At 39.5% G+C, this 20,116-nt stretch overlaps 1 protein-coding gene across 2 annotated transcripts in view; it reads right to left on the bottom strand.

Annotated features, from left to right (window-relative positions):
* The window catches only part of GPR137B (G protein-coupled receptor 137B), a 147,152-nt gene extending 135,693 nt beyond the window's left edge, over nt 1–11,459 (bottom strand). For both annotated transcript variants that reach the window (XM_072647549.1, XM_072647548.1), the window contains exon 1: nt 10,926–11,459. In XM_072647549.1, coding sequence (XP_072503650.1) covers nt 10,926–11,294 — 369 coding nt within the window. In that variant the 5' untranslated portion in view covers nt 11,295–11,459. The remainder of the gene's footprint in view (nt 1–10,925) is intronic.
* Between the last annotated feature and the right edge of the window lie 8,657 nt (nt 11,460–20,116).

Raw genomic sequence — 20,116 nt, 5'->3', positions numbered from 1 at the left:
AGATATAAATGATGTCTCTAAAATGGTCTGCGAAGCTCTTTTGAGACAGTTAACCCAAAGCAAGATTCTCTCCCTATCCCACACAATGATTCTTGCTTGTCTGCACTGTGGAGAAGCAGAATAACATAATAAAGGGAAAAAGAAATCTCACCTCAATTGGTCTGGTATGTAGAATTACAGGCAAAACAACCTCCTGATTGGTGGGCAGACAGGTAAGCACTGGCGAGAATGAGCTATGAAGGTATGCATAAATTCCTCTGGCTTAGTTGTTTTCCTTCAGTGATTAGATTGGGAGATTTCAGTCTTTGCTTTTACTTAATGGATTTGTAATGGGAAATGAGGTTTTATTCTGGATGGCATGATAAGGAATTTGAGTGTTCCCAGGAATGCTGAAGGTATCAACTAAATTTCTGTCCCCTGTACATCCCCAGTGAAGCAACAAGAACGTTGACTCAGAGAATAAACACAGAAAGGTGTGAGGACTAAGAGCTAAAACTGGAATAAGACAGGAGATTCACTGCTAATAATGCTTCCAATAGATCATGGAAGTGGACATTAAGATGGTGGATCTAAAATAGAATTTGCAGGGAAGTCCCATAATGCAATCATACTCCTTCTTATACTATTTTGCTGCCTGGTACAGGTACAAATTGGAGAAGAGAGTAGGTATAGCCCATATCAGAGGACTAGGCAAGGTATGGAAAGTAGCCTGAAGTAGTAATATACTCCCTTGTTCCCATGAAATCTTACACTTTGAAAATGTGAAAATTTGAGTTTGGTGAGAAACATGATATGGTTTGTTTCCAAAGATTCTTTCTATCTATAATTCAAAGATTCCCAAGAACCCCTTTCTGCTGTCTAAGAGTAGAAGACTAGAGGGACCCTTTATTTTTATTGTCATGAGTTTCCCTACTCTTGGTATAAGGAAAAAGAAGGCTCATGTATACCCTTTAATCACCTGCTTAAGGAGGCTGAAGATATCATTTAGCAATAAGAAGCGAAATCGTGTGAAAGAGTGGTTTTCAAGCTGATCACCTGCTTAGGTGGATATAGGTAGGATTCAATTAATGAAACTAAGATAAGAAGGAAAGTGGTTGAATGGGGGAAAAATTGCTGTATCAAATTTATCTGCTAAGGATTTGGTGTCCTATTTATAAACAATGTATGCATATACATATGTATGTAGGTATAAGTATATGCACTTACCTATTTATGCACATGGGCATATATACACATTGATATATGTATACATGTGCATGTGTATACAAATATATGTATTTATATACATGTAAGTACAGAGTGTGCATATATACATATGCAAGTTTGTATATACATGCAATACATACATACATGCCAAAACCAAGGTCAAAGGATATGAACCATTCTCAAAAGAAGAATTGCAAACCATTAACATCCCTATGAAAGAATGCAGCAAATCACTAATAATGATAAGCAAATCAAACCAATTCTGAAGTTTCATCTCACATCTGAAAAACTGGTACAGATAAAAATAATGAGAATAGATTCCCCACCCGCAGTCTGTATTCACACAACTAGAGGTGTTTAGTTAGGTTATATAATCTCTAAGGTCAATTCCAAATCCTAGATTATACTGCTTCTAGTGGGAAATAATATAGCCTGGATGACTCAGCTTTTCCTTTGAAGTCCCTTGGATGAAGCATGATATAATAACAGTGGTGAACTGAGAATCAGAAAAAAAGGTTCTAACCAGTTAGCTGTGTGAACTTGGGTAAATTGCTTAATCTCTGAAAAAGTCAGCTTCCTCATTTGAAATAAGGGAACTAAAATAGGTGATCTCCAAGTCCTTTCCAGCACTAGAATTCAAGGGTTGAAAATTTCTTAACTGAGGACTTGACAAATCCTCCCAAGAGCATGATGGTAGAATTACCCCTTTTATAGAGCCTCACTATGTTAAAAAGTGGTTAGGTTAAGTCAGAAATTAGAATCTGGACAAAAGATTTTGACCTAAGCCAAAGGTGTCAAACAAAGAGAAGTGATCACTAGATCCTTGCCAGCCAGAATATTGACTTAGAAAACCACAAATTAACATTATCTATGTTGCATTGTTTTTATTTGGTTAAACATTTCTCAATTAAATGTTAATCTGATTTTGGTAGCATTCAGGAATTTTTTAGACCATGGGTGGGGATAGGAAACCCGTGGCCAAGCACTGGTCTGCGTGCAGGTTCCCCTCCCCTGACTGCAAGTTTTGTAGGCCAGTCCATGGGCTAAATTTAACAATGAACTGGGCTTCAGGGTACAATCAGATTCTAACCCCAGGTATATGACATGGAGTTACTGTGGGACTAAAGACAATTAACTTTGCCTTCCTTGACTTGTTTCAGTGATCTCGTCTGTAAAAAAGAGGTAAGAATACTGGAATTACCTCATAAGGGTATAAATAAAAAGTTCACAGTGACTGTGAATAGATAATAAATTCTAAAACAAATTAACTCAGTCTCCTGACTCTTAGCACATTTAGCCACACTACTTCCTCATTCTGTGCTAAGATTGTGCAGCTTTCCACTGTTTTCAAAAATTACTGCCTATAATGGCAAGAACTTGTCATACTTGGCCTGAGGCTGAAGACAAGTTGGACTTTAGGGAAGCCAACCACATTCCATTGATTCACAACTTATATTTTCTGTATCCAGTCTCACAAACGCTCACTGTGTCTGAGGGGCTGGGGAGAAGGTTTTCTTGAAGCCATTGAAGAAACATACCAATGACTGTTAAAGTTTGCATCAGAGTCCTTTCCGGAATGGTGGCCCCTCAGGAATAATAATAATAAAAAATCTCCACTTGATAAAAATACTGGTCTGAGTCATTCTCAGAATACAGCCAAAACCTGAGGGGAAGCCATCATGGAGACTGCATAGCCTGTTGCCTGAAGTTTTGGTCTAAGGCAATTTTAATGGTGGTTAAAGGTATTACTACAGCTTGTTTGGGACAAGATAGCAAAGATTTGTTTTTAGGCTGTGATAGAAAATGCTCTGGAAGTCAGACCAAATAGAACAGGAAACTCTTGACAATGAAAATTTTAAGATGCTACCAAAGTCTCTCTCAATGAAAAATAAAATGAGGAGCTATCTAGAGACTGATGTGGATGCACAGGGCACTCACTGGTCATTTTATGTTTCAATACAAAAAATCCCAGAGAATCATCAAAAAAAACTAAATGAAACAATAGCTTCAGTTAAGTAGCTGGATGTCAGATAAATCCACAAAAAGTGTTTGCATTTATGCATGGCAATAATAAAATCCAGGAGGAAATAATAAAAAGGAACATCCCATTCATAACTCCAAAATCCAGACAATTTCCTGAAGTTAATCTATCAAGGCACACTAAAGATTTCTATGACTACAGTCACAGAAACACTTTAAAGAAATAAAGAATGAATTAAATAACTTGAAGGCTATTTACTGTTCGTTGTTGAGTCAAACCAATGTAATAAAAATGACTAATGTACCTAAATTAAATTGTAAATTTATTGTAAGTCAATCAAAGTATTAAAGAGATTTTTTTTATGGAACTAGATAAAAAAATAAAATTTATTTGGAGGGGGGGAAAGGCCTGACTCTCATAGAAAACAAACAAAATAAGAGAAATGAAAGGAAAGAACTGTCAGACTTTAAATTATTTAGTAAAGCAGTAATTATCAAAACTTAGGAGTACAAGTTAACAAATAGAAAACTAGATCAATGAAATAAGAACCAGAAACAACTGAACTACATAACTTAGTATTTGTTAAACCCCAAAATGGACACTTTTCTATTTGCTAATATCTGTGAAAATTAGAAAACAGTTTATAAGAATATGGTTTAAAATAGCCCCTAACACCATATATTGAACAACAATGAGTTCTAAATGAATACCTAAACATAAAAGGTCAATCAAATCAAGGGGGAAAAACCAATAACAACAAAGAAAATGGATAGAGGTATCTTTCACAACTATGAGTAAGGGAAAAATTCTTAACCAAAAAGGGATAGAGGAGCTCACAAAAAATAAAACTTGTAATTTTGATTACATGAAATTGAAAACCTTTTGCACAAACAAAATTAATCAAGCTAGCATAAAAAGTGAAACTGTCAACTAGGAAAAAATATCTGCATCAAAAATCTCCATAATGGTCTTATATCCAAGATATGTAGGTAATCATAAATCCATAAGTATGTCCAAGATCCATTCACTAATAGATGAGTGATTAAATGAAATGAACAGTTCTCAAAAGAATTATAAACTATTAGCTACTGTATTGCTCTGAATTACTAGAGAGAAATGCAAATTGAGGCTTTATTTTACAACCAAAATATTAGAAAAGATGACAAAAATAAATAAAGGTTGTGTAAGAGGACAGGCATATCGATATATAACTGGTGGAAGGAGCACTGTTCCAACATCTGAGAAATGATTTAGAATTACGACCAAAAAGTAACTAAAATTCACACTTTTTTTTAACCCAGAGACCTCACTATTAGACGTGCAAACCCAAAGAAGTCAAAGACGGAAAGCATAGCATACTTTTTGTGGTAGCAAAAAAATGAAAACAGAGTAAATGCCCAATCATTTGAAGAAGAGCTAAATGAACCATGGCACAGGAATGTCATAGAATATTAGATCCATGAGGCTGCTCTGACCTCAATAGAGCTTTTCCTTCTCCTAACTCTTGTAGCATCAACTATTTTTAACTTTACTATTTCTTGTTTAACGTTTACTATTTCTTAACATTTACTATTACATTTCTTGTTTAACATTTATTATTTCCTAACATTTACTATTATCTTGTCTCCCTAAGTAATTTTTGGGACCAGGGACCAGGTGATACAATTAGGATGGAATTTAATTTTTAGTACTGGAAGAGACTTTTTCAGTTATCTAATCCAAACTTCTCATTTCATAGGTGAGGCTCAGAGAGTTTAAATAACTTCCCCTGGGTCATATAGCTAGTGTGGAACTGGAACCCAAGTCTGTTGACCTCCAGAGCAAGTTTCTTCCCCCATATGACCTCATCTCCCCTTTATTCCCATGTGATGGGCATATGATAAGGTACTGTTAAGTACTTGCTGAAAGAATGAATATGAAAATTATGTTCTTTTGATTCTTTCATTTCCTCAGTGTTTTCTTTCCATGTAGTCATATTTATCACCACTTACCTCCTTAAAGCTGTTGGAAATAAATAGGATAGTAAAAACAAAGGCAGTGTAACGTAAGGGAAAGGAGCATTAATTAGCCTGAGAGTCAGGAGATCTGGAAGTGAGCAGCTAGGTGGCACAGTGAATAGAGAGTTGGACATGAAGTTAGGAAGACCTAAATTCAAATCCAGCTCAGGCACTTCCTAGCTGTGTGATCCCAAGCAAGTCACTTAATAATAACACCAGTCTCTCAGGACTGTTGTGAGGATAAAGTGAGATAATGTTTACAAAGAGTTCTAGTTATATGCTATCTATTTTTGGCAATTAGTGGTAAAGTGGATGAAGTGCTGTGATCCTGGACAAATCACTTAACTACTATCTACCTCAATGTCCTCATCTGTAAAATAGGGAAAACAATAGCACCTATCTTTCAAAATTGTGAAAACAAAATATATTTGTAAAGTGCTCTGTAAATCTTAAAATACTATATATCTACAGATAATATATATTTTAATGAGGTGGTACTCAGGATTGGATTCAGGAAGACCAGAATTCAAATTCAGCCTCACATACTTATTAGCTGTGCAACTGAACAAGGCAATCTCTATTTGCCTGTTTTCCCATCTGTAAAATGGGCATAGCATCTACCTCACAGAGTTGTTATAAGAATCAAATGAAATAACATATGTACAGAGCTGCACAAATCTCAAAGTACTATAGAAATGCTATGAGTACTAGTTTCAGCTTTGTTTCTGACTAACTGAATGACCTTGGGCAATTATCTCTCTGGGCCTTACTTTCTTCAACTGTGAGGTGGGGTGTGTGTGTGTGTGTGTGTGTGTGTGTCTGTGTGTGTGTCTGTGTGTCTGTGTCTGTGTGTCTGTGTGTCTCTGTGTGTCTCTGTCTGTGTGTCTGTGTGCGTCTCTGTCTGTGTGTGTTTGTGTGTGTATTGGGACCAGATTATTTTTACAATCACTTCAAGCTCTGAAAATTCCATTCTATTCTAAATATAAGACAATGGTCCTTTTATGTGAAACCCTAAAATCTACTGTGGATTGGGGTTACGGAGATCAAAAGAAAATCTACCCCACAACCAACAACTACCCTCTTCCTAGTGCTTGTAAAATAGACAGCTCTCTAACTATCTGAATTATCTGCTTAAAAAGCTAAGAAAGGTCTTTGATCTGTAAGACGTCTGAGATGCCGCCTCCTCTAATCAGGGAGGGACTCTGTGCTTTAGGCTGATAAGTACTTTGCTGCTGGGCAGACCTAGGAGAACTCGAGGCAAGAGCACGACCCCCCATGCCTCCCTCTCAAGCTAGAGCTGTTGCCCAGCTACATCTTCAGCCAAAGAAAGCACAGTATGGGTGTGAACCCTTCCTTTTGCCAGATATTTACTTATTAACCAGCAGATGGTGCAGCAAAGACCTGCAAGCTCTGTCTCATCATGCTTCAGGTTTACTTGCATATGATCATTAGTAAGCAACCTTAGCTTCCTGTTTTTTCCTACCACTGTTCCCCCTCCTCCTTAAAAATTGGGGGATAAAGAACTACACTAATCAAAGTTTTTAAAGGAGTCATGGGACTATAGAGTTGAAAGGGACCTTAGAGATCATCTGTTAGATCTGGAATCTTCAGAATCTCCTCCCTTGCCCCAGGGTCCATTGATAGAGGTCAGGGGACATATAAATTTGTAGGGGAAAAACAATGACATCTTTATTTCCATTAACCTCTACTTTAAATTTAGCATTTTTTCCAATTATTTAAAAACATTATTCACAGGAGTTCACAGACTTCACCAGACAGCAAACGGGTCCATCACACAGAAAAGGAAGAAAGGAAGAAAAAGACGGAAAGAAAGAAACAAGGAAAGAAGGAAAGAAAGAAAGAAGGAAGGAAGCAAGGGAAAGAAGGAAGGAAGAAAAAGAAAGAGAAAAGAAAGGAGGAAGAAAGGAAGGAAGGAAAGAAGGAAGAAAAGTTAAGAAGCTCTGTTCTAATCCAATCTGCTAATTTTACAGATGAGGTGGAAGTGGAGGTGGAGGTGGAGAGATGGAGAGAACTGAAGTGACTTGTCTAGTGTCAGGATGATCAAACGCTGTTAGTGACAGAGCAGGACCTAGAATCTATGGCCCCCAACTTTCTTGCTCGTGCTAATTCCACTAGTTGTACTGTCTCCCTTAGTATCTAAATTTCCACATATTATAAACATAGTAAGTACTGTATATTTGTTGAATGAATGAATAAGAAAGGTTAGCACTCTATCCATCATTCCATGCAGTAACATCTACTTACCCAATTTAATATTTCCTAAATTCATTTTGCAATCCCACTAGAAGTCTATAACGTCTATAAGATTAAGAACATTTAAAGTTGTTAAGATAGAGACATAATTTTAGAGCTAGAAGGGACCCTGTTGATTATCAAGTCCCACACCCTAGTTTGCTAACTTGCATAGACTGCATAGTATTTGAATGGACAATGTACAGCTCATATGTTGACAAAGAAATTCGTACTTGATCCCTTGCACTTCTACCTTCTGGCCTTTGCTCAGGTTTCAAACACCTGGAATTCCCTCCCCCACTCATGTCCTCTACTTCAAATGCCATCTCTGACTTGAAAGGGAGGCTACGTAGTCCAAGGGAAAGGAGTTTTGATCCATAAAATGAGGGGTTTAGATTTGATTACCTCTAAGTATTCTTCTGCCTCTAAAGCTATAATCCTATAACTTCAGTTAAAATCAGTTTTCTCCATCACTCCTTGTGTGACCTTGGGCAAGTCATTTAACCTCTATGAGCCTCAGTTTCCTCATCTATAAAATTAGTAAGTTAGACCAAATGACCTTTGAGGTCTTTTCCTACGCCCATCCTGAGGGCCCCTCCACTGACACTAAGGACCCTCCTACCACCCTTGGAACTCATCTAGGTTTGTACCCTTTATTTATTTGTGTATAATTTTTATTTTTGCATGTATTATATAACTTAGATTGAACTCCAAGAAGGCCTCAGTGCTACACTGAGTGCTAGACTTGGAATCAAGAAGACCTGGATTCAAGTCCTGACTCTACAAGCTATATGACCATTGGTAAATTAGGTAACATCTCTGAGCCTGGGAATAGTAACACCTGTGGTACCTGTGCAGAGGTCTGTGGTGAGGCTCAGATGAAATAATGTATATAAATAATGTATATAGAGTATGATGTCAACATCAGTTATTATTAGTCTTTGTATCTTCTCCAGTAGGAGTGGGTTAGGTTGTACAACGTATAGAGCATGGGGTCTGGAGTCAGGAAGATCTAAGCAGCTGTGTGACCCTCCACAAGTCACTTTACCCCTATTTGCCTCAGTTCTTCATCTGTAAAATGGGAATGTTCTAGAGAAAACCACTCTAGTATCTTTGCCAAAGAAACTCCATACAAAATGTCCTCAGGGTCATGTAGATCTGACACCTGAGCAACAAAATCTTCTCCAGTACCTATCACAGTAGTTTACACATAGTAGATGCTCAGTAAATATTTGCTGAGAGCATTGGAGAAGCCAAAATAATCTAACTGATGGACACTGCTAGGAGTGCCAATGACTCCTTATTATCTCTAGAATCAAATACAAACTCCTTTGTTTGACCCTTTACAATTGAGGCCCAGCTTACTTTTCTGTGTTTATTTCCCTTCATATAATGTAATGTGGTCCTGCCAACTCAACCTAGTTGCTGCTCTTTCTAGCGCCCATCTCCATGCCATTATATAGACTGTCCCCCCACACACACACCTGGCACTCTCTCCTAAACTTCTTAGAATCCCTAGCTTTCCGAAAAGCTCAGCTCATGTGCCAGTTCCTAGATGAGACCTCCCAACCAGGCCTTCCTCCAAAAATAAAAATTCCTTGTATTTCCTTTGTCTGCATTCTGTATTTACTTATATTTGTACATGTTATTTTCCCTGATAGAATGCAAACTCTTGAAGTTAGAGCTGAAATAAAATTAAATTTAAAAAACAAACCAAAAATATCCCCAAAAAACCATAAATGCCTTAAGAACAAGGACTATTTTTTTTACATCCCCAACACTAAATACAATGCTTGATAAATAGTAGTTACTCAAATGTTTCTTGATGGATTAATGAATGAATTAAATGGTCTAATGAACAAACAAACCAGTGAAAGGCATCACAAAGATGCTTTTTGATCACCAGTTTTAATACCTAGAAGATATTAATAACATGCTAAAATTTTCATGCCAAAATGTTTCATTCAAATATTCACAGTATTGTTTTTACCACTTGGAGAGTGAGGACAGTTAAAAAAGCAGGTATGACAAGTTCTATTTTCATCCATAGTTTTTACATTAAAGAAGCAGAGTCAATAAAGAAGTTAGTGGCCCCAAACAAAATAAGGACTTGCTTATATGATTAAACTCAGCCTGCTGGACAACATAACCTCTGACAACCTCATCAGAAGACAATGGTCATGGTTCTTAAAGAAAATGGAAATCTAGTGCCTGGTTTAGATAAAAGAAATAATAGGAGATGGTTATTAAGATGGAGTCACTTTTCTTAAGCCTGTCGGTAGTAACTTATATGATACCTGCAAAATGCTTTATAATGACTTTCATTAATTCTACATTGATGTCAAAGTAGTGACAGGGCCAACCAGCATGTCCTTAAATTGGGCTATTAATAATATGACTCATAAAAATTGGTCCTGTGTTCCTATAAAAGTTTCTCAAACAAGTTTTATGGTTCTTTCCCTGGGCCTCTAAGATGAGAAAGCCAGGTCCTTAACCAGACATCAAGTCTAACCTCATATTAGCTATGGAGAGAGTGTTTACTGCTACGGAGGGTTGTGTAGCAATCATTGGGGAATGAGCCTGTAGGTCTCAATTCATTAAGATTTCTTTGGTAAAAGATATTTAAATGCTTCCAAGGAGAAGAGTTGGAACTCACTTGCTCAGGACTTACTCAGGGTCTGATACTGAAGCAGCCCTCCTCCCCTTCACTCCCCCAAAAACAGTGGCTTCATGCTAGAATTCTAGACTTAATGAAGACCAGAAATAGTTTATAGGGGACACAAAAATACATTAACTCTTAAGAAGGGATTCTAACCTTCTGGAAGCTACAATCCTGATCCTTGAGTCTGTTCTCCCCAAAGGGGTAATGCTCCTAAATACTCTGGAATGATCTCAGCTCAGAATCTGGGGTTAGTCCTGGGAAACAGCCCAAACTGTCAGGGTGATGGTTAAGGGGAAAACATTGTTTATACCTGTAAACTCTATTGTGTGATGGCCTCTACTCCACATCTTTACCCCAGTTTGTTGAGGACTGGAGGGAGTGAGATAGGATTAGGAGGCCTGGTAAAAAGGGTTACCTGGTGGAATTGTAGTATGCTCATACTCTCAGATCCCTTTACACATTCTCATTCCTCTGTCCTAGAAACTTTGAAACTGAAATCCTTATGCCCTTTGCTCCTGTTTTGCTGGAGAGGTTGGGTTGGCGAGGTGTACGGGGAAGCTAGACAGGTGCAGGCGGACAGACACAGACAGACAGACAGGCTTATCCTGTACGTGTCTTGTTTGCACATAGTTGAATGCATGTCGTCTCCCCCGGTGGACGGTAAGCTCCCGGTGTTTTTGCCTTTCTTTGTAACCCCAGCACTTAGCACGGTGCCTAGCCCATGGCAGAGGCTGAATAATGCCGGTAGACTGACAAGTCGGCCAGCCCCCCTCTCCCCGTCCGCCCTCCCCTGGGGGGCTGCGGGCCCCCACCCTCAACGCCTCACCTGCGTGAAGTACAGGTTCATCAAGGTCAAGGTGAAGAATTGGAGGCACACGGGAAAGCAATAGAGCAGCCAGAAGACGAAGGGACTCAGCGAGTTGGCCGCGACGAAGTCTTTGAAGTAGAAGGAGAAGAGGATGGTCCGCAGGGAGGCCCAGAAGAGGCAGAGGAAGAGGAAGACAGTCTGGTAGCTGAACCGTTTGTGCCCGTAGTGCAAGACCAGCCAGAGCTGGACGTAGATGAACACGAAGAGGAGCGAATAGAAGACGGTGTAGACGATGGTGAGGCCGAGCTTCACGTAGGGGGGGACGGCTGGGGTGAGGGTGGGTGGCAGGGAGTCATTTCTCAGGGGGTCCCATTGAGGGACCTCCATCAGAAAACCGAGGGCTCCGCGGGACTGGGCTGCCGGCGCCGCGCGGACTTCATGGAGTCCTTGGGCTGCGTCCGCCGAGGCTGCAGGCGCTGCTGCCGCTGCCGCTGCCGCTGCCGCTCCGGCCGCCGCCCCCTTTCATCTTGCTGGGCTAGGAGCTCTGAAACTGAAAGAAAACAAGCTCGCACTTCCTCTTTGGCTGCCCTGGGTCCGCCGGCCCCGGCACCACATGATCGCGGCGCTGCCGGAGTGATTCATTAGGGCTGCCTTTGTCAGCGATTGGCAACTTCACCGCAGCCACCGCGGCGGGGGCAGCCGCACGTCCCTCTCCTGCTCTAGAGCCCAAGCCAGCCTCCAAACACCAGCCCTCCTTCCCCTCTCCATCACTGCTGGCTGGCCAAGGAAGGGAGGAAAGGGGACAGCGGCGGGGGCAGAGGCACAGGCACGTCCCTCTCCTGCTCTAGAGCCCAAGCCAGCCTCCAAACACCAGCCCTCCTTCCCCTCTCCATCACTGCTGGCTGGCCAAGGAAGGGAGGAAAGGGGACAGCGGCGGGGGCAGAGGCACAGGCACGTCCCTCTCCTGCTCTAGAGCCCAAGCCAGCCTCCAAACACCAGCCCTCCTTCCCCTCTCCATCACTGCTGGCTGGCCAAGGAAGGGAGGAAAGGGGACAGCGGCGGGGGCAGAGGCACAGGCACGTCCCTCTCCTGCTCTAGAGCCCAAACCAGCCTCCAAAAACCAGCCCTTCTTCTCCTCTCCATCACTGTGTGCTGGCTTAGAGGTGGGAAGTGGGGGACACAGCAGCAGCACGAGGGGCAACAGGAGCAAGGCCCCCTCCTGCTCAAGGATCCAAGGGGGCAGGGGGAAGAAAGCAGGGGTTCTCCTTCTTGGCCGTTTGCTTTGGGTTTTATTTAATTGGTTGAGAAGACTGGAGGAGGGTTGTTGGCCTATCTAGTCGGTTGTTATTTTAGTCAACTATTCAATTTCTCTTTTGCCAGGGACAAGATGTAGCTTTCCTACACTTCATGAAGTGCTTTGCAAACCATAAAGTGCTATAGAAATGCTAGCCATTATTGATAACAAATAATAAAATAAATAAATAAAAATAATCAAAGATTGAGGGAGGTGTGACAAATTGAAGGCAGACATCCTAGCCTGATATGAGTGGATAACCATATAAGTGTAGGTTAAGTGGTGTTATGCGAAAGAAGGAGGAGATTTCCGGTTGACCTCAAAAGGCAGAACCTTGGAACCAAAGGTATGGTTCAGTGAAAAGGTTGCTGGGCTTGGAGTCTGAGAATGGGATGTCTGAACATTATTTATCCTACTTAACGAACTCCCTGTGTGACTTCAGAGGACTTACCTCCTTGAGGTCAATCTGCAAAATGAGGTAGTTGAACTAGATGACCTCTTGGAACCCATACAGCTCTGTGATAATAATTTACAGAGAGACAGATTTCATTTCCATTGAAAAGAAAACAGCTGTCCAGAAATGGAATAGGCTACTTTGGGAGATTGTGAGATCATTGCTATAGAATTGGAAAGGACCCCAGAAGCCATCAGACCCAAGCCCCACATTTTACAGATAAGAAAACTGAATCTCAGGCAGGTTAAGTCATTTGCAACAGCAGGATTTGAACTCAAGTCTTCTAGCAGAAGAGAGAGCAGTGCACTTTCCAAGGTACCTTGGCATCATGAACAATGGTGGATTTCCCCTCACTTAGAGGTCTTTGAGTGCCTGCTAGATGACCCTGCATTGGCAATGTTGAGGAAGGGATAGATTTGATGACCTTTAGAGATGCTGTGGGTTGTATGGCTTCTGAGGTTCTTTCCAACCCTGAGAACCTATCAATGGGGGAGACAGACAGAGGACTGAGGGGGAAAGGGCAAAATTTAAGAACCTGTTCATCTTTGGGGAAGGAGTTAACTGGCTAACCTTTCTCCCTGAAAATCTCCTGCTCCTTCAACACTCTTCTGTGCTTTTTCAAGTCATATGAAAGGCAAGATTTTCTATTTCTGCCTTTGCTGGTTTATTTGAAATAGGAATATCGTCTCTCTTACCTTTGTCTTTATCTTTGTCCTAGGCAGTACTGCTTAACCCTGGAAGTATATATGATGGATATACCAGTTAGCAAGAGAAGCTTCACCTCAGTGTTTGAGCCAAACATGAACCAAAATGTCCTAGGATGACAGGGATTTAGAGTAAGGAAAATAGCATGTCTTACATTCTGATTCTGATACTTAACTGGGTCACCTCTTGATTTCTGTTTTCTCATCAGTAAAATGGGAATTATGAAATATACATTATCTACCTTGTTGGGGTTTTTGTGAAGATTAAATGAAAGAATGTAAAGTTTAAAGGTACCACATAAATGTCATCTACTTCTGTTACTATCACCTCTTTGACTGTGCTAGCTGTATTTTCTGTTGGCTTGGGTCCCCTGCAGAGTCAGCAGGCTGGTAAATACTACTTCAGCAGGCAGCATTTTGACTTGCTAACTCACTTTGCAACTGAAAGAATTAGGAAGTGAAATACTGTTATTTTCAGCACATGGCTCCCCATCACAGGAACATGTCAAAGGGGCGTCTGTTCATCAAAACAATTTCTTTATTTGCTTTTGCTGAATGTCTGTCATCATTGTTCTCTCATCTGTAATTATTTATTACTGATTCAATTCACAAAATATAGGAGGTACTTTATCAATAGGTGGGAAAGCCAGAGAAATTTCATTTTGATGCCTGCTCTCCACTGGCCACATCTCCCTTAATCTATTCATAATGATAGCTAATCCTTATGTAACACTTTATAGATTATAAAGCACTTTACAAATACCATATCATTTTATATTCTCAATGGCCCTGGGAAGTAGGTGCTATCTTTAATCCCATTTTGCAATTGAGGAAAATAAAGTAGACAGAGGTTAAGTGATTTGCCCAGGGTCACACAATTAAAATATCAAAGGTTAGATTTAACTCAGATTTTTCTGACTCCTGGTCCAATACTCTATCCGCTGTGCCACTTAGCTACTCTTTTTTTAATCTTCTCTCTTTAGCTCTAATTTAAGGGGAAATTACTACATGTTCTTATTTTGGACATATTAATTTACCAGAGACGTACTATAGTACCATCTAAAATACCTGCACTTCTCCACTTCATCTTTTCTCATACTCTCTGCCCTCTTTTTTGCAAAACTCCACCCCTACATTCTAACCTCTGTGATCCCCTCCCTCATAAGGGTGAGAGAAGGGAAATAATGGAATAGGTGATACATTATCCATGGCTCTTTCTATTCTCTGGAGTATCTTAACTATGCTATAGTGATTATTTCATGGAGTTGAGTATTCTTTTTTTTTCAATCATACTTTTTAAATAAACCTTTTCAAGTCAAGGATAACTGGTATTACCATTTGTAGATTTGTATTTTTTTTAAGTTTACTATCCATTATTCTTAATCTTCCAGAGCATCTGTACATTCCTATCCTATATTTTGTAGTTAAGAGATAGGAAGTCAGAAGAAGAAATAGGAAAAGACATAACTAGTATGAAGAAGAAAGAGAAGCTCTTCTCTGGCTGTTAGCTAAATTCCCTGGTTTCACTTCCATCCATTCCCCACTCCCACGATCACCACCACAACGTGGCATTCTATTCAGGCTTCTTCTCACCTGGCAGTACTTCCCACTCCAGACTTTTACTACCCTACCTGTGATAAAAGCAATATTTCCTTGCTTCCTGCCACATAAATTAGGCTAATTTTTTCTAAGGTTTTCACCTTAGTTTAGTTCTCCAGGAGACTTAATTGCTCAAATTGTTGCCATAGGTCCTAAGTATGTAAGGCCACAAGGAGTTCCAGATTCGTCCCTGAGGTGTCTCCCTCTCAGCAAGACCAACACAAGAAAACTGCTCCCCTGAAATAATGTGGTAACTTCGCTGGATAACCTAGAGCAGGAAAGGACCTAGAAGTCATGTTCTCTTAACTACCTCATTTTACAGATGAGGCTCAAGGAGGTAAAATCACCAACAGTCACACAGTTAGTTAACTGTGGTTTTTTTTGATAAGTTCTATAGATATTTTCTGTTTCTTGCATCACTAAAGTATCCCATGTATGCCCTCCTGGCCCTTTCTCAAAGAGTTATCTCATAGGACAAATAGTATTTTCTAGAAAGGAAAAAAAATCAGTGCAACTGATGGATATATTGAAAGTATATATTGATAAAGTACTTATATATTGATATATTGGAAAAAACAGCGTGCAATATGTAACACCTGTGGACCTCTCACCTCCACAAAGGAACAAGCTGGGGATGTCTTCTTATATCTCTTCACTTATACATTTGGAAACAGTTCAAGTCAAGTCTCTGAGAAGAAGCTGCTTAGTGGGGAGGAAAAGAGCTTCTCTCTGCCACTCTTTGGTCAGAGTATAGCCTTCTGAACTTCAAAAGGTCAAACAATTTTGCATTTCCTATAGGCCCCCTAACAGTGTCATCAGAGTGATAACATCTTCATAGGGAGCTGAGGACAAACTCGACCCATGGAAGAAAGGCAGGTTTAGGGCTCTAGAAGGAACTCACTAAAAAGCTGCATAATTAAGGGAAATTTCATGGAGACTCAATAAAAGGAGAATACGATTTCTAGCAACTAGGCACTGTGAGTTTAGCCTTTTGCCACATGTGCTGACTAAGCTTGAGCCCACTTTCCCCTGGGACCTGTATGAATTTCCTGGAGAGTGTGCCCCATATTTGCAGGGTATGTTTTTATACCACCTGTTCTTGTGCTCATATCTAAAAGTTAAGTAATTCTGAATAGTTAACTGATATTAATCAATAATGAACAGGGGAAGTATATCTGTGGGGGGCCTTGGCAACTTCTTAATGTTACCTCTAGAACCCAGAGGGGAGAAGTAGCTGACCTCTAGGGCTAGCCTGCTGGTGCAAGTGAGAGTTAACTTTCACTTAAAAATGCATGAATTTTAGCTGAATGTAAACTTAGAGTGAGCCAGTTACTACTTTTGTACTGACTTTACTCCATTTCTGAAATCACTCCCACTTCACTTTTGCCTTTGTCAATCAATTGACTTAACAAATGAATATAATTTAAAAAATTTAACAAAACAAAATATAATAAAATGTAGATAATGTTAATGTGTGGTTTTCTAAGTCAGTATGCTACCTGAAGAGATCATTATATATTGTTTAGTGGTCCCCTTTCTATTTGAGTTCGATACCACTGCTCTAAGCAACTTTTTAAGGCTATTGTTAGAGATGAACTTGACACACAAAAAAGTTACCAAGAAAAATTTATTAAAAGTGGAGTTCAGAGGAGGGAAGGTCTATGTTCCTTTCCTTGAAGGAACGGGTAGCTTCCAGCATGGCCACTGGAAGGACTATGACCAGGTCAGGATGAGGCAGGTCCCTTATAGAATTCTGAACTTTGGATTTCCCATTATACCATCCCCTGGCCATGTGACTTCATGTTCTCCTCTGATAGGCTTTCCTTCAAATAACTTATTGAGCATGCGCAGCAGTTTTCTGACCTTCATCTCACTGTACTAGGTCACACCTTCCCATCAAAGTGTGGAAATAAAACTTACTTCCTGCTTTCCCACACTATCAATTGCAGAGAAAGTGCTGATCTGCATTGGAAGATGGAATTTCCTCACCTGAGAGTTCCCTATACCAATGAAATTACAGGTCAATAGTCTATCTCCCTTTATGTGGAAGAGGGCATGGAGATACTCTATTTTATACTACAGGATATTACAAAAACCCATGCATGGAAGTTATATTTAGACATATCTCCATGAGAAAGTAGATTCCCCATCCCTTCAGGTTTTTATAGAAGGACCCTTTGCTCAGGTACAGGTTGAACCAGTTAATCTCTAAGGAAGATCCCTTCCATTTCTAAGATTCTGTAACTCTGTGTAAGACACTTTTCCGCTCTCAGGTTGCCAGTGTCTAATGGGAGTGGGCATTCTGGAAACAATGTCTTACTTTTTTGCCTCACCCAGAGGAATGAGCTATGGCAGACTTAGGGGTGACTGGGCTTTGCTTCAATGCCCTTCCATTGACAACATGACATTTACTACCTAGGTGTAAACAATAGAAAACAAGAGATTGGGCCCCAAGAGAAAAAGCCAAGTTAGCACTTTAGGCAGCAGCCTAGGGAGTCAATCACAACCAGAATCTCATTTGCATTTTTTCCTCTTTGGTTGCCATACACAGTAACCCTTTTGTTGTTTATAAAGAAAAGAATGTACTCCCCACCCACAACTACAACGAGATGCTTCCTAGGGATTGAAGAGAGCAAAGGTATTTTTTTTTAATCTTTCCTCTTCAACTGAAAAGTAGGGAACCTGAGAGAAGGGGGAAACAAAAATGATTTTTGCAATATTGCTTTTGAATCTTTCTGTCTTTCTCTCAGATTAAGGAGTCTTCTATGCCTCTAGGGAAATTTTCAGGAGACAGCTTCCTCTGGAGAGATGGTAGCTAGCAAGCAGCAGAAAGAGTGAATCAGTGATTTATAATGCAGTCTACAACATAGAAATCAAAGCTGGCAAGGGAGTTTGCCCTTTCAGAAAAAGCATTTTAAGTTCTCTCAAATACAGTGGAGCTGAATCCCAAATAATTCTCCTTTCAAATGTGATTTGTAAAAGGTATGGGTTTAATATAGCACTGGAGATTTTAAAATAAGAACATAGGTGACAGCTGTAAGGTGTTGTCCGAGGAAGTCCATGAAAAGTCCATGCTTTGATCAGGAGAGTATCTACTTTGCTACTGATGCATCTGGAGAGTTGTTTGTCCTTGGTTCTCCAAGAGGACCATGACATCAGAGAGGTGATGCCATGACATCCAAGTGAATTGGATTTAAGTGAGGGAGGGCTGTGAAAAGTCATCAGCCTCACTTTCTCCTCCAGAGCTACTGGGGTCAGTGGCCAGATATGGATCAGGACAACTGGAGATGGCCCAGGATGCAGTGGGGGACTTTGGCCTTTTCAAGCTCTGGTCTTTAACAGGTCTCAGTTTGACTGAGGCAATGTCCATTCAGTGATTAAGGTTTAATAAAAAATGAAGCTTAAAAATGGCTTCTTTAAAAAAAAAAAAAAGATCTGGGAGGGGAAGACCCTCAGAGTTTCAGGACTGAACAGAAACAGTTGTTATTTACATTCCTCCTGGGCAAATTTGGGCCCAAACAGTGACCAAGTATGGTTTGGTCTGGGACTAGAGTGATTTGGGGTTAAGGCTTGTTTTTAAGACAAAAAACAAAACAAAAAAGTTTCAGAGCTTAACATTTACATTCCCTTTGGGTGCAACGCTGGCAGATCAGGGTGTGATACCCTTTGTAGGTATCAGAGAGAAAAAAAATGTCCAAGATCATGATTACTAGCCCTGCTTTTTTTGCATGAAAAATTCTACTCCTGACCTTTATTTTAATTTTGTGTGTATCTTTCATTTTTACAGCATTTCCTGAAAGCATCTTATTGTTGAATTCAAATTTTTAATCTCTTATCAGTTTCCATTTTATGGGTAAATTCATCCCATTCACATTCTAAGCTGTAATTACTTGTGTATTTTCTTCCTTCCTATTTTTCCTTACTATCCTTCTCACCCTATCCCTATTCCTTCTCACTCCTCTACTTGTACCCACTACCTTGCCTTACTACTCACCCCTCCAAGAGTCTCTCCTTCATCCTCTCTATTCCCTTGCCCTCTTATTTCTTTCTAAATTTAGAAGACTTTTGTACCCTTCTAAATATATATGTTCTCTCTTTAATCCATTTCCAATGAGAGTAAGGTTCCAGCGCTACTTGGCCTCCCTCTGCTAGCTTCTTCTGCATCAATTTTTCCTTTTATGCCATCACCTCAGCAAACTCAGCTCAGACAAAGCCTTTCTTTCAAACTACCCAAATAATGATGATAGTCATAAAAGGACTGATAACAGTTTCACATATAAGAAGTAAACAAGTTGACCTTATTGAGTCTCTTATAATTGGTTTAATGTTTACCTTCTATTTCTCCTGTATCTTACATGTTGAATTTTTCATTCAGTTCTGCTGTTTTTGTCACAAATACATGAAAGTCATTCAGTTTGTTGTGTCCATTTCTTTTTCATTCAGCATTATATTTAACTTTACTGGGCAAGTTACCCTTGGTCTTAACCCCCTCTCTTTTACTATATGAAATAATAGTATTCCAAGACCCGAGGTCCTTCAGTGCAGTAGCTGCTAGGTCTTGTTTAATCCTTATTGTAGTTCTATGATATTTAAATTAGTTTTTTCTTGTTATTTCCAATATTTTCTCCTTAACCTGGGAGTTTTGAAACTTGGCTATGATATTCCTGTAAATTTTCCTCCTGGGATCTCTTTCAGGTGGTGATTGGTGGATTTTTTCTATTTCTGCTTTGCCTTCTTGTTTTAGAACTTCAGGGCAATTTTTCTTGATAATTTCTTTTAATATTGTATCAAGATTCTTTTTTTTTTAATAATAATTTTCAGGTAATCTGACAATTATTGCATTATTTTTCCTCAATCTGTTCTTCATATCAGTTGTTTTTCTGATGAGATGTTTCACATTCTCTTCTATTTTTTAATTCTTTTGATTTTGTTTTATTATTTCTTGTTATCTTAGAATGTTACTAGAGTTTCTTTGCTCAGTTCTAGTCTTCAAGGAATTATTTTCCTCAAAATTTTGATTCTCTATTTTTAAGTTGGTTGACCTCATTATTTTCTTGATTTTCTTGAATTCCTCATATTTTTTTTCTATTTTTTTCCTTGACCTCCCTTATTTGATTTTTGAAATTCTTATTAAGTTCTTTTATTATTATTATTTTAT

This window comes from Notamacropus eugenii, chromosome 2, assembly GCF_028372415.1.
Source record: "Notamacropus eugenii isolate mMacEug1 chromosome 2, mMacEug1.pri_v2, whole genome shotgun sequence".
NCBI classification, from domain to species: Eukaryota; Metazoa; Chordata; class Mammalia; order Diprotodontia; family Macropodidae; genus Notamacropus; species Notamacropus eugenii.
Note: the sequence above shows the minus strand (reverse complement) of the source record. Positions and strands in the feature narration are given on the sequence as shown.